At 41.0% G+C, this 20,236-nt stretch overlaps 1 protein-coding gene across 5 annotated transcripts; it reads right to left on the bottom strand.

Annotated features, from left to right (window-relative positions):
• Positions 1-375: 375 nt before the first annotated feature.
• On the bottom strand, positions 376-19,783 carry impg1b (interphotoreceptor matrix proteoglycan 1b). 5 transcript variants are annotated; one of them, XM_049740190.1, is made up of 18 exons: positions 19,304-19,783; positions 15,731-15,943; positions 14,317-14,483; positions 14,175-14,203; positions 13,939-13,988; positions 13,807-13,853; positions 13,583-13,732; positions 12,601-12,659; positions 12,264-12,448; positions 11,817-12,185; positions 10,271-11,733; positions 9,368-9,457; positions 5,532-5,751; positions 4,530-4,740; positions 3,523-3,708; positions 3,263-3,446; positions 2,291-2,374; positions 376-1,136 (listed from the first exon to the last, which is right to left on the bottom strand). In XM_049740190.1, exons 1-18 carry the CDS (start codon positions 19,371-19,373, stop codon positions 1,053-1,055), a joined length of 3,861 nt encoding a protein of 1,286 aa, XP_049596147.1. In that variant the 5' UTR covers positions 19,374-19,783; the 3' UTR covers positions 376-1,052. The 5 variants fall into 5 exon arrangements, with proteins under 5 accessions (XP_049596147.1, XP_049596146.1, XP_049596149.1 ...); XM_049740189.2 differs by having other exon boundaries at positions 11,805-12,185; positions 19,304-19,782; XM_049740192.1 differs by lacking the exon at positions 3,263-3,446 and having other exon boundaries at positions 11,805-12,185; positions 19,304-19,782.
• Between the last annotated feature and the right edge of the window lie 453 nt (positions 19,784-20,236).

The raw sequence follows: 20,236 nt of genomic DNA, 5'->3' as shown, positions 1-20,236 counted from the left end.
CAAGATAAACACGGTAAATTATCTCATCAAAACAGTCATTTGTCTCAATTAACAAATTGCCAAATGTGTGTCGTCTGGTTATTTATCAAAGGGGAATTGTTATTTTCCTGCAGTTATATGAAGAAAGGCAGCTAAAATTGGGGGACTCAAATCCTGATGTCTTTTTTTTTTTTTTTTTTTTTATGCGTTTGTTTCAGTGGATGACAATTATTAAAGGCATGGCTGTGTTTACAAAAGTATATTTGTCCTGAAATGAAAAAAGAAGACAATTATATGAGGAAAAATATTTACCTATTTGAGGATACCCAACGATAATTTGTGGTATGACATTTTTGAGTGGATATTTTTTCCTCATTGGGAGAAAAAACAAAGGAGACATCTACATGGTGTTTTTTTATTATTTGAGGCAAGGCATCTCTCAGCACATCCCCTCATAGGAAAAAAAAAAAAGTTTATTTGAGTTGAAGCGTTTATTTCTGTGGACAACACACCCTGAAATTTATGTATGGCCTCGATTAACAGAAATGATTCTTCCGATAAGAAAAAAAAAACGTAATGGGGAAAAATTTTAGCTGCCACAAAAAAAAAGCTCTTATTGAACAAAAAAACATTTTATTGGTTATTTATTTTAATAGTAAAATGTGTACAAAAAAAGATGATCAGACAGAGAGGTGTTGAGGAACTTGTAAAACACCTAAACCTTTTTTTTTAAGATATCATTTTTTTCTCTAATTTTGGAGTCGCAACAATTGCGCATAAAAAGGACGTCTAAAGTAAAATACCACCAAGTGTGTCACTGTAAATAATAAATACCTCATTGTGAGGGAAGAATAGCCATACAGGCAATTTTCCTACCATTCATTTTATGTAATAAATATTCGATTCCACGTGAAAACAACGGCAATCCGCACACATTGGAATATCCATAGCGCTTTGTCTAACAAGACACATTCATCACTATGAACAATTCATGACCTAATACTTTACGGGGACTTTGGGGAGATCTTTTGCTCGCTATGTTGCCGTAGCAACGGTGACCCAGGGACGCGCCATCACACCATGGTGGCCTCACCGCCTTCGCCGTCTGATGTCCACAGAAGAAAACACGATCTGTATTCATTTGGCAGCCTCCACGTCTGAGAGATGTAAGAGGAGATACAATAGATAAAAAAAAAAAAGGCCACTCACTCTTCTTGAAATGTCATCATTTTAAAAGTGTTTTCACGTTTTATGTAACTGTGCACAATGCATACCCTCTGATTAACCCGAGACAAAGTTCCGCTGTTGTCGTGGGATTTTCCTGACATTTTCATTTCCAAAAGCCATCGGGTCCACGGAGAGTTTCCAAAGCATCAGAGAGATTGTATTTTTAAAAAGATATGAATCAGCAGAAAGGTACCAAGGAATTTCTAAGGTATTAGATATACCATGGAACACTGTGACGGCTTTACTAAGAACTTGACTTTTCCACAGAATTGATTAAAAGGGGTGAAAAAAACTCAACGGGGAGGCTTCGAAGAGGCTGAGAGCTGAAGGAGCAGCGAGAATTTCTGGGAGGTATTACCTGTCTTCTACTAACAGAATCAGAAGAATCGTTTTTGATCATTTTTATGGCTTTTTGCAGAACTCTGATAAAACTTATCTGCTGAAACCAAAATTTGTATCCTTATCTGCAACACTTGACTGTTTTTATGCACGATTGAAGGGTAAAGTTGAACCTTGGTTTGCCAATAAGATTTTCAGCCAATTTTGTTTTGGTTTATGAAGTGTCGTTCCGTTTTCTTTCTGGTCCACCTTTTTTAGACATCATATTCTAATTGTGGATTGTAGAAACCTGGTTAAAAAGCCTACAAAAAGTTCAACAGTATGATAAAGCAGGAATTTCTGTCAAGTACTGGCTGAGTCTTATACGTGACAACAATCGCCTATATTTTTACAAGTCCGGTTCATGGGGTGGAATGATGTCCAAATCAGACTAAAATTGCTCAAAACATCCATAAAGTGGTTCATCAAGATCAGAGATTAATCTAGCAGATTGCTAATGCACATTTAGCAATGTTGTTGTTGAACGATTGGGTCTGGCTCATAAACACATTTTCCTTTGCCTGCGTCTCAGAGCTATACAATATTTCATGCAAACGTGATAAAATATTCACAGCATACTTGAAGATGAAGTGCATATTTAACCTGAAGGGAGCAAAGCATTTTTTAATCATGAATCCATCTCATTCCCACTCCTACTCTATCCGACGAGCCACGAGTGTCATTTGACAGAGTGTGCTTTTCTCACCTCATTGTGCGGGATGCATTGATGGAAGTCCACCAGCTCCGATACTAACTTTTCGGATCTTGTGGTGTAGAGTTGTCTGGGGATCTGTGGGAAAGACACACACGCCCAAAAAGTGGACACCCACTGTGTTTACTGCACGCTTCATTAATTTCTCATGCCTGCAGTGGCGCCTAGAGAGCACGTAAGCAGATGGAGAGTAAATAAAAAGTGACGGGCGCTACAGTGCAACAAGCATTTTGACCTAAAGCTATAACTACACAGCAGATGCCATCTATGGAGGGTTTTGAACAGCAGCTTTGGAAGTTTTGGGACGTTATAGGGAGCCTCATCTGTGTTTCTTGTCGGCAGAGAAGATCCTTGCACACTTGACGCAAGCACAGTAGAACCAGTATTACTGTTTTTCCAAAATACTCAGGTTAACATTGAATTTTAATCAAAGAGTCCTTTCACATATTTGGACATTGCTTTTTTTTTTTTTTTTTTTTAGATATGTTTGATCTATAAAAGCTTGTGAATTAAAGATCTCACCATGCATTGGAATTTGATGCTATGGCAGTTCCACCTGTTGCTGGAATCCTTAACTCATAAAAACTATTTATTTATTTATTTATTTATTTATTTATTTATTTATTTATTTATTTATTTATTTATTTATTAATATGAAATGTTCAATTTATTTACTTATTTGTTTATTCATTCATTTATTTATCTAGCATTTTGCTGACCACCTGAGATATTTCTGGCCCCTCCATGGCCCCACCGCTCCAAGGAAAAAAACAACAGCCCCAAAACGCATTATTCCTATTTCCGTTCCATCCTACGGGTAAATCTATTTCAAAATCAATTGCGTGGAAGTTAGAGTTTCTGATGCCACAAATGACTGAAGAGTGTGTTAGAGCAGTGAGTCATCTACTTGAGCGGTTAGTAGCGTGATTGTTAGTCCAAGTGCTTGTACCGCTCAGCACTATGTACCTCGATACTGAGATGTATGTTTTCAACTGAGGCATACACTTCCTGCTCAGAATGATGAGAGCCAGACGAGGCCGAACTGGTGGGATACGGCAGTGTGGACACTTGGCTTAAGATGCCATCGTCATTCTCAAATACTGGGTTGACCCTCAAAGTATTTTCAAAGGGATAGGGAGCAAGGCTGTGCCTAGTGGGGGAAGGAGGGAAGACATTTTGAAAAAGCCTCACATGACAAAAATAACGCCGAAGCGTTTCCGACTTACACCAAAGTCACCGCCTTCCTCGTTGCTGTGCACTTCTTGTTAATGAACACCAGGATGCCGATGATGGCGCAAACGAGGCAGAGGCTCCCCACGAGGCAGGTTATAATTAGCGACGGGTCGAATGGTACCGAAACCACCTCGTTGCAGCGCTCCCCATGGTAGTGCCAGTATTTGCCTACAGGGCATCTAGAACATGGAAATTATCTAGGTTAGCTAGACTCCGGCGTAAATAAAACAAACTACTTTGTGAATATTTTGTAGTCATTTTAGTGAATATGTCACCCCACTGCCATGTAGTAAATGCAGAGGTTGCTTAAAACTTAAATTTTTCTTAAAAGCCGACAGTGCGCCTTATAGTTCGGTGCGCCTTATATAAGGACAAAGTTTTAAAATGGGCCATTCATTAAAGGTGCGCCTTATAGTCCGGTGCGCCTTATAGTCCGGAAAATACGGTATATTTTTTTACAGACGCAGAAACAGTCAGCAAAATGGCTCGGAATCTTGTTTTGGTTATTGGCTGTTTGAATTGTGTTGCTTGAGTTGCAAACTCATGGCTGTCAATGCTGTGCAGGAAAAGGAACAGAGCGTCAGCAGGAACTGAAAGTCAGCAAGACAGCCAAGGGAAATTGATTGTTCAACTAATCACTGGTCTGTAATATTTACTGTATAAAATATATCTCGGGAAAAAAAAGGAAAAGGGACTTTTGCTAGAATTTCCCCGTGTGGGTCAATACCTTATCTTATGTGGTGGGGCACTGTCTGCCACCTCCCCGATTACTGTTTTACCCAATAATGAGTTTCAGCAATTACGAAAACAATCATTGTGCCTTTTCTTTCCATTTTTGCAACCCTTATACAAAGATGAAGCTCAGACTTTTTTTACTGTAAAATCCAGGTCCAAAAAGTGAAAACCCTACCTCAGTTTGGTTTGAGCCTGCAGTTAAAAAAGTTTGTCTATTGTCTTTCATGAGCTGTAATTGTTCCGTGCTGTTTTCCTTGTACTATACCTGCATGTGGCTCCATGGCCAGGGATAATTTCACACAAGCCTCCATTGAGGCAGTAGTCTGGCTGCAGGTCGCATGCGCTCTGACACGGAAGGCCATTCACAGAGCTGTAGCCCGGGTCGCACAGACACTCAGCCTCGTTGTTCCAAATGTCCGCCACGCAGCGTGAAAATTCATTACAGGCCAGGAACTTGCATGGGTCCGCTTCGTCGGCTGCGGAAAAAAGCAGCCGTGTGACATTATCATGTACGCGGCGTGCGCAGTCAGCCGACCGACCGACCGACCGACCGCCATCTCCAGGTTCAAAGGAGGAATGAAAGGGCGCTTTGATTGATGAGCAGCGAAGCGCCGACTTTTAATAAGATATACAGTTGGGAACCCGTGCGTGCAAACAAGATGCATCACGTGTATGCTGCGGTGCGAGAAGGAGGGACGACTGGGGACTTTGACCTTGTGGCATGAATAAGCATACGACATGAGTCCAGAACTCAATAAACTTCATTAGAGAAGAACGAGTCAAGCTCTATAGATTTTGTATTACTATTCATGACCACGTCATCGAATGTGAAGTCAATGCAAGAATGTAATGAGAGCTGTAACTTTTCTCAGTTGAAACACCCATCACCTAATTGTTAGCACATCTATTACCGTAATGTGTCTACTAAGCATTCAATCAAGCATTAATCGAACATGTGAAAATAACATTAAAATTAATTATTTCAGCCACATGAATTGCCGTTTTGCCTAGTCGGGTCCTTTGGAAACAGAATAAATTAGCCTTACAAACCAGTTTTACAGTTTGACACAAAATTGGGTGGACTTGTGCACTATGCAATTTTGCAACTAATTCCTCATATTTCAGCATTGAGATGTCACGGATGGTTGTCAGACTTTTACTTAGAAACTACTTTTTGTGGTTGAACAATTGAAAAAACAGAGAAATAATAAAAAAAAAATTCTTTTCAAGGAGTGTCGTCGAGATTCTATCAGCAAGGACATCTCACCTTGTTCTATCTCCAGGGAGCGGCTATCAATCTCAATGTCAAGACGTTTGGCCGCGGCGCTACAGAAGTCTTCCAGAACACAATGGACCGCCTCAGTCACGTTGTACGGCACTTCTTTCTCCAGCTTCAGTCTGCTGTTCACCACCACGCTGCCATTGCGGAAGTTGAGGATTTCCAGTTCCTTGAATCCGGTCAGATTGGACTCAAGGTAGGGTAAAAGCTAAAAAGTAAGAGAGAAGCATATTCATTTTTGATAAGTTTGTCCTGACAAAAGTAGAAGCGTGATTTGATTTTCTTAGCTCTATGTGTGGTTACAAGCTTGGTTAGTATTCAAGAGAAGGTGGAAAAAGGGGCTTTTAAATCAGGGTTTGAAGGTAAGATCAGAGCAAGCAGGAATCGTGTCTTGATCCTGGGGAGATAAGACGCATTCAACATCTACATCCCCCTGAGAAGAAGACCACAGGATCTACTTTGAATCGTCTCGCTGGTGAGTTTGGCACCGCATCGTCCAATCCAGAAGCAATTCGGGTCATATTTTACTGTGCGATCTCTATGAATAGTTTGCGGTTTAATTTTTAATGCGAGCATGAAATCCCGCCATGACGGCACATGGCATAATGAGATCAAGAAGAGAAATTAGGGTTTCCGTATGTCAGAGAACGTGCTAATTGTAGTCACGAAATAGAGTGAGAGGGATCAGCCGCTTAGCAAAAGACAAGCGTAACAAGCGAGGCCTTGCTTGCAAAAGCAACAACAAGCCAACATTGCAGACCATAAACGCTGCGTTTTATTTCAAACGAAGAAGACAGAAAAAAAGACTATAGAGACGGAGCAAGAATTCAACCGGTTCAAGTAATGGCCCCGCATCAATGGGCATCGATTGCACTCCCAACCCACAGCCGCTTCATGACGTGCTGCAAACGAAGGTAAACACCAAGCGAAGGAGATTAGGCCTCAGCTGGACGGGGCTGCGAAGCGGGAGATAAGAAGGCCTTAAGGAGCTCGCCTCTGATGGGGTTACTTCACATCTCGTCCACCGACGCGTTAGTGACAGCTACTTCCCTTTGGCTAATAGTCTCTGGCAGGTTGTTATCCGCCATTCCTGACCGTTCTTCTCCAAGCGTCGATGGCAAATTATCCGTAAACAATCGATTCGAGACCAATCAGAGCCTCGGCTACCTCGCATGCGGAAGGTCAGAGTGGTGGTTTTATCGCAAAACCACACGACAGTCGCATCCCATCTAGGCAGGAGAAACTACTGCTAGTTGTATCTACTGGTTCCCAGTGAAACATCCTTTCTCTGGTGTCACAAGGCCAAACGTCACAGCGAATAGAAACCTGATTTTCAAAAGTCGCATCATTGTGAGTAATTCCAACCTCCATGTCCAGTTTTTAGTGGTTGCTTCACAAACCAGTAGGTACATTAAAGGAGGAGTTCAACAAGGGCAAGTTTCATGTATACATGTGTACACTGGGTGTGCAGCATCACTAATGGGGGTCTGGCAAAACCATTTAAATGGGCTGTTTTATGTCACATTCTTTTTTCCAAATAGCCCATTTAAAGGACTATTCTAGCGGACTATCATTGATTAAAGGTAGTAAGTAAATACTTACCATCTCAAATGTCTGACCACATTATTGTTTGTGCTTCCAGAAAGTTATAAACAAGGAATGATGAGAACTGCACAAACCTTTGTTTGGGCAACCATTAAAGATTGGAGATGGAGAGGCTTTGTTTTTTTGTTTTTTTAATCCACATTTGTTAATTAATACATTTTCATTTGATAATGTGATGTCAGACAGACAGGAAAACTTCTCTGTGGGGAAAATAAATCAACATCGTCAACAGGAACAGTTCATTCCAATGATACGTGACCTGACAGTGTATCGGGAAGTAATCAGCTCCCTGGCCTGCGGGCTCGCCTCGGGCTAAAAAACTACTTCAGTTACATGTTAGGTCTGCTCCTTTGCATTCGCACATGACAAAATGTTGAACCCGACAAACAGTGCAACCTCAATAGTCCAAAGCGCCTGAAGACGTAGTACCATTTGAGTATTAGCTGAATTTTGGATAACCTTGCCTGCAAGCTGAACTCCCACGGTAGTTGTGAAATCACAAAAACACGAAAATCCATCTCGTCCCCAAGCCCGCTGATTTCCTCCCAGCCAGAGGTTGCCACATCTCCCAATCGTCTTGAATAATTTTACTCAATCGCTTTTCCCGAGCAGATTACAATGGAGGCCCTTTGAGATTTAAACTTGATGGTAGTGCTGGTTATAGTAACTACGGTAGATACGTTCACCCACGAGAGGGACTCAACATAACCTCAACCAGTAGCAATTGTTCACTTTTATTCACATTAGAACGTACATTTCGGTTGTTTTCATATCTGAACAAGTAAGGTAGATGCTTGCAGATGCCCACACAGGGCGCAAAGCAGCTTGAAACCCTTAATAGCATGTGTGTGTATGTGTGTGAGTGTGTGTGTGTGTAGGGCAGGAACTGACCTGAATAACAGAAAGCTTCTTAGCATACACAAATGACAAACCTCCACAATGACTAAGGCAGACCAAGGTCTCATGATTCAGACTACAATGCGTGGGCCGGGTTAGCAACCCCAAACAGCAACAAACAACACACCTGTAGCACCCCAAAACAAATGAAAAATGGGACACTTCACTCCTAAGGATTATTCTAATAATCACATACTGTATAAAGTGTACAACTGCTAACATTGTTTTTACGAAAATTTAATACTCAAGCACCTTTTTTTAAAACCACCTATTCATTATAAAGACTGTTTTTCCATGTATCTATGGATTTTTTAAAAACTAATAAAAATGAATATTATGGAGAGTTTCCCTGTGGCAACACGCTTAGTTCAAATGGTCAGATATTAAGATAGGTGTGCACAAACTGGATAGCAATCCTGATCATTTGAATCAGGCGTGTTGCCGCAGGTAGACCTATAAAACACGCAGGAGGACTCCAATTGCCCATCGCTGTCTTGGAGGGACAATCACTATTTATGTGAGTAGCAATATGCAACTCCAAATGTTGGATGAGCTATAATATTTAATCATTTGAGAATGGTAATGTGGTTAGGAATTATTGCAACACAATTAGTTGTCTACTAATTACAATTTGTATGAGATTTTACTAAATTGTTGCAGGAACATAAGGCCCCAACACATCCATGTTATGTTTCACTCACAAAAAAAGACAAACTACACTGCACTGTACCATATTTATAAAATTTAGCTTTATTCCACGCAAAAGATTGTGGATTAAGAATATCAACAAAGTCCAAAATCCGCTTATTTGAGCTCACAGTTAAATGAAAACCGGGTTATCTATGTTTAGCCTAAACATATTATTTATATATCGTGTAAAAAGTAGCCTACATGTTCTTTAGGTATTCTCAGCCTGAATAACTGTTTTGATTTCGAGACCAATTCAGCATTTATTTCTTAATATTTTGTCGTACAATAACGTGTGCTGCCCCCTATAAATCTGAAATGTCCTTGTTTCACATTTTTACAGTGGTTAAAAAAAATTCACAATACAGCATGCAAATCAATGAACATTAGCGGTGATTTAAATTTCAAAACATTTTAGTAATGTTTCCCTCACAGCCAACTATATGTAACACACAGTTTAAGGCAAAAACAACCAAAGCTAAATATAAAGGCAGTTATAGTGACGTCTAAAAGTGAAAAGTGTGTTAGTTCGTCATACTGAGTTAGGAAAGATGCATTAAAAAGTAGTTAGGTAAGAAAAGTTTGCGCTCTCTCTGAGATGTCACACAAGTGAGTTCCAATATGGAAAAAAATACCGGTATGGAGGCTAAAGTCGTCTGTCTCCTAGGCCCAGATTTACTGGATGCTCCAGGATTTGGCGGCTTTCTGGGCCCAGAGTGTTGAGTCTGAGTGAAACACAATTATTGGTAGAACTTTTTCATTCCCCTTTTCGACACTTGACTATAAGTAATCGTTTGACCTTAAAATGAAAAGTCAATGTGCTGGAATGTCAGTTTGTAAGACAAAACAAAAGTGACCCAAAATTACCAAGCTAAAATATTCAAGACCATCCGGGACACAGCTGCTATTCAGCGCTAGTGTCAGTGCCAAAGTCGCTGTGTACATGTATAAACTTTGATATGTATGATGACATGATCAGAAATTTTTTATGTAAGTTTTGTTAGTGTTTAGCACATACATTCATTGGCTTGGCTTCTTTATTTTCTTTTAGCTTTGGCTCGGGTCTTTGTAAGTTAGCAGATTGTCACTAGTCATTTTACATTTCAACACAGTAGAAAAAGTAAATAAACTTAACAACTCCTGGGGCAGCCACCAAGTAAAAAGTAAAATTAAAAAGTTACTTTCTGATTATTGTGCAGTTTCTACTCCTAACTCACTGGTACAGTGCTCAATAGTTACTATTTCCTGGCAAGAGCACACTTAAATTGGAAGTTGGCTTTTGTTTATCACCATATTAAACTTCTGAACAAATATAAAAAATATATATAAGTCAAGGGAAAAAAAATGAAATCCGTTATGTTTGGCTCAATTGGCAGTTGTGAGAATAAGGCTAGCTACAAAGTGCAGCCTCACAAAGTCCATATTACGCGCCAATCACCTTGTCAAACATTTTCATCACACTGATGAAGTCATAAAAGAAAATACCCCCAAATAGCATGCATCAACATTACATCCAGCATAAAAGCTTGTGTACCTACCAGCTCCAGAAAGGTGTTCTCCAGTGATTTATATTCTGGGGAGGTCTTGTTGAACAGGTCGTCAGAAAACATCATGTTCGTCACTCTCAAGCTAAAGAAAACCACTAACTCTCTGCTCTGCTGTATCGCGGCCAGCACAGGAGTGCTGGCTTGTCTTGAGGCTGGAGCGGCTGTGGACCGCTCGTCAGCCTCGGAAGGGTATCTAACACTACTGCTGTCCTCTTCCAGAGGTTCAGTCATTTCTGTCCCACCCTGGTTTGACTCTACATCGTCCTGGACGTTAGAGTTTTCTGAAGGAAGCTCCACCAAAGCTGGGATCATTCCACTTGACTCGACTTCATGTATTTCGCTTGGGACTGGGGTAGAGGGTTCGCTTGGAGATTCCCCAGGGGTCTCACTTGGTACTTCACTGGAGACACTAAGTGCTTCCGTGGGGACTGGTTTAGGAGCTTCACTGGGGACCTCCACAGAACCTTTACTGGAGACTTCATTGGGGACTTCAGTGGGAGCAATGCTGTGGGTCTCACTGGGTGCTTCACTGAAGACTTCACTCGGAACAATGCTGGGGGTTTCACTGTGGGTCTCACGGGGTGCTTCACTGAAGACTTCACTCGGAGCAATGCTGGGGGTTTCACTGTGGCTCTCACTGGGTGCTTCACTGAAGAATTCACTCGGAACTTCATTGTGGGTCATGCTGGCAGCTTCAGTTGAGACATCGCTGGAGACTTCGACTTGGAGCCCACTTTGGGCTTCACTTGGGAGTTCACTGATGACTTCAATGGTGGGTGCACTGGGAACAAACATGGGAGCTTCAGTGGTGGATTCAATGAGGATATTGTGGTAACTGAATACTTCAGCGGGGGCGTCAGTAGAGATTTCATTGGGAAGCTCCCTGGAAGCTTCACTGGGGACATTGGTGGACACATCATTGGGGGTTTCCATTGGAGCTTCACTGGAGGTATCACTAGAAGTGTCACTTGGGTCTTGTAGAAAGTTGGTTGGGACCTCACTGGGAATTTCACTGGCTACGTCATTAGAAATTTTGATAGAGGCCTCACTGGGAATTTCTCTGGCGACATCATTAGGAATTTTGATAGATGCCTCACTGGGAATTTCACTGGCGACAACATTAGGTATTTTGATAGAGGCTTCACTGGGAACTTCATTAACTATATTTATGACGACTTCATTGAAAGAGTTTGCTACACTGGAAACATCAATGGAGGCTTTGGTGGCGGCAACGCTTGTCACTTCATTGGTGAACTCGATAGGGGCGTCATCTTTGCCCTCAGGTGACGGTATAGGCTGCAGGTCAGGCTCTGGTTCCATGCCTATGATAACATCCTCAGGTGACAACAACTCAGATTCTGTGCCAGAGAGGTGAGCGTCATCAATGATCAGCATTTCAGGATTGGAGTCTGGTGGTGACAAATCATTCTCTCTTGTGTCTGCCCCTTCAGGTTCTTGCAAAAAAAAAAAAAAAAGACTTTCAGACATGTTTACCCTAAAATAAATGATAACCTCATCGCCTCACCTCCACTGTTACCTTCCATTGTACTTGTGTCAATGACCGTCGCCTCTTGTTCCTGTTCTAGGATGGCCTCCGGTGTTGTATCTGGTATGATGATGTCACTCATCTCCCCTGAAGGATCACCTCCGGATGCATCCTCCACTGCTGCTGCCACTGTCATCTCATCAACGGTTGTGGGTTCAGAGGTGGATTCTGGGAGGATGGTCAGAAAGGAAGGCACCGATGTGTGTATTTGAGGTTGAATTGTGGTACTTTCAACTGTGATTTCTGTCGCTGCCACTGTGGGGAAGAACTTTGGTGTGATGTTCTCTTCAGTGACCTTGATGGCATCCCCGCTCCCAGTGGTGTACATGCTGAGAGCGGCATCTGGGTAAGCAGTAGTTACTGACAAGAAACACAAGAAAAATCAATCCGACTTTCTCCTCAGCAGCTCTGCTCCTGCAGCATGGAAATTGCGCTTACCAACTTCAAAGGTGAGATACTGTATGTCCAGAGGAAGTGATGGCTCCTTTTGTAAAGCTTTCACTATCATTTGTCTCAGTTTCAGAGCATCCACATTTGTGCGTCCGTCTGGAGGTTCCGGTTCATCACTCGGTTCCGTGTCTCCATTAAAGACCACAGCATAATGAAGAATGGCATCCTGTGACCTGATTCACACAACGATTCAAGTCATAAAGCTGCATGAAGGTAATGTTTATGGACTACATTGACGACTCAGCAACACTACAAAACCACAAAATAGTATTCAGGGAACAAATGTGTGCAGTTGTGTAATATTCAACAATAACAGTAAACTCACCTGAATTCCAACATGCGAATTTCTTTGAATCCTGCAATTTTTTTAAGTGCATGAAGTATCTACCGGGAAAAAAAAGAGGCATAAACTCAAATACAAAACTTAACTTCATTTCCATCACAACCATAATTTCATGAAAGTGAGCTGCGGTAAAAGAAGTTATCCTCACAGCCCTAAAATTCTCCTACCTTTCCTAAAATACCAGTCACAATATATTCTCCTCTCTAATAGCCAAAGGGACTTCCTCCGATGTTACACCCCAACACCTTTGCCATTTCGCCTCCAACCCTCTAGAACTCCATCCCAGACAACATCTGCAACTCTCAGCCACTCAACTGATTTAAAACCCAATTAAAAACACATCTGTTTAGAAATGCCGATAATCCCTACTGCCTTCCCAAATCTGAACTCCTAGGGTGGAACTATCACTACCGTGTCAGTGCTTCTAATTGATTACTTCCATTTCCATAGCAATGCTGGGCTTGCCAAGAGATGTGTGGCCTAAATACATCAATGAGTTTACAGTCCAATAGAAGTTGCTGCACTTCCAAAAGCTGAACATTTGAGTTCATAGGGGAATAAATCACGTCAGATATGGTAGCCTTCCCTAACCATTGAGAGTATGAGGTGACACTGGAGTACTTATTCACCTAATTAGTTCGGCGCCTAACCCTCTGGCTTGCGCGCTATAGGACCCCCTGTGGACATTGATTCATGACTATGTTTTGGCCAGGAGTAAAGTGGACACACTCCACCGTCCGTCCCAATGTGGCTGTAAGGGAAAAGAACCACTTGTATTCAGTCCAGGTCATAAAGTAGCTACAGTCTACAAAGAAAGGCCAACACAGCCTTAAAGAATAGGTGCCGTTTATATCGGATAGACTCAAACTGTTTGGATATTTTGATGCTTCTTTCAAGAACCCAACTTATCCAAATACTTTCATATATAGACTAAACTTCTTCAAATATGATCATGAGATCGTACTTTGTCTGTTATTTCTCCGGTGATGTCATCAGCATCAGCTGCCTGGGGGTTATGCAGTAGCTCGATGTACGACGGCTCCACAATGGTCGCGTTGAATTCTACAATGTACTCCCCGTAGTTTTCTTTTATCATATTCGGCCCTTCTTTTATCTGGCAAATACAAATGCGTTATTCAGTGCAACGATTTTCATATAAAATAAGATGCTGAAATTGTGTTTTAGTACCTCTTCAGCTTCTGTTGGAATGAGAATCACTGGGGGGGTCCAGGTGCCTGAGACCAAATGAAATATGCAAGTTAGCATGCTATTTGTCTCCTGATGTTGAACACATATGATATTGGTAGATCATCAGCTCACTTGTTTTTAAGTCACATTCCACCCTTGGTGCCGCTGTTTCCACTACGACACTGGTAATTGAGACAATCGTCATTAGAACGTGACTTCGTATATTAGGCAAAGAATCACGTTTGGTAACAAATTGGAAATCATTTGTTCATTTTTTATTCATTTCTTTGACTGTAATGTACTACAATAGTTTGGATGATAAAAAAGGATACGTACACAGACAAAAAAGCTATTGAGCTTGCACCTACCCTTGGAGTTCAGCTTGCTCGGCCACTCTCTGAAAGGCAGTTGAAATTTTAGTTAATTTTAAAAAAAATATTATTATTATTCTTACTTCAATTTGACTGTTTTGTATTACGATGACATAAATACAAGCAAATTAGCACTCACTCGGGCCACCATGTCCAGATGCTCCTGAGAACTACTGAAGTTCTGAGCCAGATCGTCCATACAGAGGTTTTCATGTTGACAGGTGTAAACCCAAGATCGGTACTCCTCAGTGTTTGGCACCCGGTCCAGGAAAATGCGAAAGGCCTCCCAAATGGCTTCCTGACAAACTAGAAAAGAAGAAGAAAATTATAGTCTGTGAAAAAAGTGACACGAAGCGTTGCTTCTTACCATTCATATTTGGTTTTTAATTGCACAGGTCTATTTTCTGATCTTTATTTACATTTAATATCAACTGTAAATGTGTACCGGTGAAATGTCTCATAGCTTACAGTTTTCTTCATAGGGGAATTGGAGCATGGAAAATGTGCAAAAATGCATACATTATTTTTGGTATGGCGGAATTAATTACTTGAAATTAATATTTCCATTTTCATAAATATTCATATATGTATCAATGTAATTATGTAAAGCCACAGCATAAACCGGATCACTTCCTAATAATGTTTGAGCATAATTCCAAATAAAGTACAATAATATAAATAAATAAAATACTAAATTTAGTTGGTCCACTTCAATAAAGGTCAACTTATTCATGTTTTTCAATCTGCCACATTTGCATATCTTTATGAATATAAATTTCCCAAACACAAAAGAGTCTTCTTGTGCCTGCAAGGTCCAAAGTGTCCAACATCATCTTTATTCTCTGACAAATTAATTTCTGCATGCAGCGATTACGTCCACAACGGCAAAGTCATCCTGCGTTCTTTTTTTTTAAATGACGCATTGGAGTCATGCACTTTATCAACTAGTGTATTGTAAGAGCGAGGTGGACATTTTAATGCACTGCTTGAATCAAACGCAATCTATTTTCTGGACAGAGAACATTTGCATATAAATGCTGGCTATCAAGGCTTCTTTGTGTCTTCACCAAAAATGATATATCCGTTTGCTGTTATCATTATTGACATGTTAATTCTTTGGATGTTTTATCTTTTTTTATTTTCAAATCATATTTAGCAGGTGTTTGTATGAGAACTGTGATAGAGGGAATAAACGGATTCAGCTGACATCTGTATTTTTCTGAAATGGAAAAGTTTTAGAAGTGTTCGGTGAAAGGTACAAGCCCATCCAGACAAAATGATTGAACTAAAAGACAAGGCTGACTTGTAAGAACACCAATCTTGGAACTAATCAAGTTCTCAGGGCAGGGACACAGCTGAGGAGAGCAATCTGCAAAATGATTAGTTGCTAAAAGTTTTCCAAAGAGCCACCAGTGAATAGATGCCCGTCATTTTTTTAGAAACAGTTTATTCTTATGTTGTGTATACTATTAAGATATATTTTTAAAAAGACATATTTCAGTGTGTGACTTAGATTCACATCAAGTTAAAAAAAAATGCATTAGCACGTTTACCTCGGAGCTTATAGTATGCTCGATGGCTGCCGATGACAGCTTTTATGGTCTCCTGGGGACATACTTTGACACCAGTGGAGAAAATGGTCGACCTCTTCCTCCGATGTCCTTCCTCGCTCACTTTGTTACTGTTGTATTTTGTCAATCTAGAAGCTTCTAGAAAGTGCCGATACTTAACATCCCGGAGTCCGGAAATACCGTGATGCTGGATGTCTGCAAGGAGGATGAACAGACATTTATATATTTTCTCATATATACGTATATATGTACCGTATTTTCCGCACTATAAGGGGCACCTAAAAACCTCCAATTTTCTCAAAAGCCGACAGTGCGCCTTATAATCAGGTGCGCCTTATATATGGGCCAATATTGAGCCACGACAGAAGCTGTGTCCAAAGTCCGGCCTGCGGGCCAAATGTATATATCTTATATAGGGACAAAGTTTTAAAATGGGCCGTTCATTGAAGGTGCGCCTCATAATCCAGTGCGCTTTATAGTGCGGAAAATACGGTATATATATGTATATATATCGTCATTGGCTAGTCTAATTGTCAATCACTAGATAAGTCACTCATTCTTCACTGGCCAGTCGACATAATGTTGAATGTCAAATGTCACCCTTTCGACAGCATAGAGCTTAGTTTGTGCAGGATTAGTGCCTAAAAAAGATTTGAAAATTCAACAAACTTGACGAATAACACGTGCGGCCATGTGTTGCGACACATTACCCAGTGCAGGAGAAACTAATTCGGGGCTGTTGCACACACCACCGCGCCACTCGTCAGTATTGCATCAGAGCTGTTTGAAAAGAAAAGCCGGCATTGTGATGCCAGGTGGCAACCCTCAGTGGGCTTCTTAAGAAAATAAGCCAGGATTTATGAGCCCTCAAACACAGACGGGAAGTCGTCAGACCCAAATAACAAACGGCCTTCCTCTGGATTATCAACAAGATTGAAGAAAACTAAAGATTTTTGGGGGTTGTTGTTCGTTGTTGTTTTTTGGGAGAGAAACAAAATGAGAGATCAATTCTGCAACGTGACTCTCTTGCAATTCTGGCAAGCGAGATGAACTCTCGCACGCCCGTGTGCAAACACTGGATAAACAACGTGTGGTACCGAGCACTCAGTTTGTGCAAACATCTGAGATGAACACTAGCGTTGTTGTTTGAATTATTTTTAATTCCTCACAAAACTTGCTTTGACTATATACTGTACACACCTCTAGGAAATTAAATGATACTATCTGGTTTAACAAATACATATATATTGTCAGGTGTATTTAAAATCCAGATAGACTGTTGTTTTTAGGTTTGAAAAATATTTTATGCTTTCATGATTAACTTGTTTTTGAATGATAGGAAAATTCCATATTCATAGCATAGCTGTAATAGAAAATGGTTATTCTGCTTAAGGTTTGTGACACGATGACGGAGTCAAGGTCGCAGTGTGACGCACAGTACTGGCTATTCCAACAGTGAAAAGGGAAGCTGATAAAAATGTTAAATGTTCAGTATGTGACTTTAAGAGAAAGGATGCAGCGTAGGTGTGTTTTCCTCCTCCTCCGTTAGCCTTGAGGATTGACGCTCCAAAGCACGTCCTTCAGAGTTCCACGTTAAAGAGCAGCGGCACAGCGTTGAGAGAGCGAATAGTGCACCTTTGACATGTCGTGCCAGAGAACAGCCGCCAATGAACAAAACTTTTAAGACACCCATTATGTCACCCATTATGTCTCTTCACTCAACCTTGCTTTTGTTCATGCTTAGCAATACACGAGCACAGTGTTTTGTACTGCATTATAAGACACCTTTGTGAAAGGGAATAGAAAAATATGATTACGTTGCCCTGCACAAACATGCACTCAGAAATCCAAATGTAAAATAGCCTTAGACTGAAAATGTGAAAGAAAAAAGAATCATTGCCAGGAGAGACAAGCAGTCACATTTTTGTGCTTGTTGTAAGGGAGTATTTGTGGGGCGGAATGTTTTGTGGCCCAAAATCAAAAATGTGATGAAAACAAAAAAATAATCATCAAAACAACAGCCTTCAATTAAAAAAAAAATCAAAATGTATGTTTTTTCATAACATTATGATATTTTTTGTTCTTCCAATTTTTCTCTAATTATGGATGGACTGATGGATGGATGAACAGATGAACGAACAGTTGGTTGGATGGATCTTTTATGACAACCGCACTTCCAAGCGAAAATTCATTTCACATTATTTTTGATAAAGAAAAACCCTAAATGAGGGTCTTTTTAGGGGTGTTGTTTTACTGTGCACATGCACAGCCACGGGGATGAGAGCAGGGAGGAGGGACGGGAGGCCCTGATGGTCGACGCAGGCGCAGGAGGCCGCCCGGCGGAGTTACGAGCCAGAAAAGATTAGCGTCCTGTGACGCCGGGAACAGAATGGCTTTTGTTTCCTTCAGCGTAATGAGCTCAAGCGGGCACATCACACCGATCAAGACACCAGACGTTATCACATTATACTATCTACGCACACACAGCCACCTGTTTTGTTCATGGCTAACACTAAGTTGTGTGTTTCAACTTTGTGGATCTAATAAAAAGTTTCTCATTACATTCCACAGTGGAGGGCTTTTAACGTCCTTGGGAATATCATAATATTAGGTAGTAGAGGTACATCTGCACGCTTTCTTCAAACAAAGCAGATCATCAATTATTCTGCCATATGCGCAGTAGAAACAAAACAAAACAAAAGCAAGCACGGGAGATGCAAACAACAGATTCAGCCTCAGCTGAAGAAAAACAAAATACTGGCCCTAATGTCACTGAGGTCACAGTGTGTGTTAAAGAGGCGGTTAACTTAACGAGAGGGTGGACACATAAAAAAATGCTCAATATGATTATGAAAATACACAATAAAAGGACTTTTCCCTCAAGGATGTTGTTATGAAAAATAAAAGCATATTATGACCACTCAACCACTTATTACAAAAATACTTCAGTTAGCAAAGCAGTGTGTAAGACAAGCTAAAATCACGCAATGACGAAAAAAAAGGAATGAAATGAAGGGAAATATTTTAAGATTGTACTGTATGATTGGCCGAGTTTTATTATTCCTCTACATTTTCGGGATGACTGAATGATTCGAAGGCACTTTTTTTTTTTTTTTAATGATATTGAAACAGAGCTATATAAGAAAAAGAGCTTTTGATTTGATGCAGTAAACATCTACGCTAATGCAAATTACAACCGCAATAAGAACCATAATACATCGCATGGTAAGAAAGAAATCAATTTGGAATTTATTCAACTGTATATCAGGACTATTTTCCTTATTTGATAAATCATAAGAGCTGAATCATAAGATTTCTTTGTCGATTTACGAATTCTGGTGCCTCACATTCAACTTGCGGTTACCAATGGTGATAAAACTGCAAAATTTAAGACGGTCTTTGCTGGAAAATTACGATCATCAATTCCATCTCGTTTGTGACTGTCCACAATCAAAACATGATAATTGTAGAAAGCACTTGTGTTGGATCTCATTAGATTGTGTAAGGTACTTACTGCCCATCTGCCAAAACAAGCTCTCTCTGATGTTTTCCTACCTTTAACTTGACTTGCTTGGAGGCCCAGCGGACACCAAATGAAGAGGAATAGTATTAATTTAAAAAGCATGATGCGTTAAATTCCAAGGTGTTGATACAAGATGTCCAGGATGCCTCTTCTTGCAGAGTACGTACAAATATCCTAATGAATGCCGTCCAAGTTGTTGTCTAAGTTCCTGGGTGCCTCGGTGGGATCCCAGTGGCCGGTAGAAACGGCTGCATGGATGGACGAGCAGAGGGAGCGAAGCGGGTGAGAAAGAGGAGGGTGGGACACTCCCGGAATCCCGGCTGGAGCTCGGGTCTCTTCCCGACAGAGCGGCAACAGTGATGAGGTTAAGACAGCAGATTCTGTTTAGGGTCTAATCCCTTTACCTTCTTCTCGCGGCTCGTAATCCGCCACGTGGATGCCCGGCTTCATCTTGTTAGCTGCCTTCTGGACACGAACGGACTCTGTCAGCTGAGCACACGTTTGGGCCGCTTCCAAACAACCTGCTCGATGGTGCCGCCCTCTCTGCTTTGGGCCGGCTTGGTTCTGGTGGGAAATAGTGGCACACAAGACCTCTATTTATGCATGTGCACAATGAGCTTTAGTCTCAATCCTTATACAAGCAAACGTGTGGATTGGAAAGCTGTGTGTGTGCCCTAAAGTGATGAATTCTGCAACCTCTGCGGGATGAGATCAATTTCAGACAGATACAAACAAATCATTCAATGCTGTGGCAACCCCTGACAGGAACAGGTCAAGAGTTAGTTCTTCTTATTGTTGGTTTCATATTGTATTGCTTTTTGTGTTCTCTTTTGAATATCACGAATAAGCTTACCGATCGTGAATGTGTGACGCAAACGTGTTGGCGTGCGGCCTCGACGGTTGCCGTCGGAACGTATCAGGGCGGGAAGTCTCCGCGTGGCAAGTCTCCGCCCTCATCTCCTCCT

Source organism: Syngnathus scovelli, chromosome 14 (assembly GCF_024217435.2).
Source record: "Syngnathus scovelli strain Florida chromosome 14, RoL_Ssco_1.2, whole genome shotgun sequence".
NCBI classification, from domain to species: Eukaryota; Metazoa; Chordata; class Actinopteri; order Syngnathiformes; family Syngnathidae; genus Syngnathus; species Syngnathus scovelli.
This window is presented reverse-complemented; position numbering and strand designations above follow the sequence as displayed.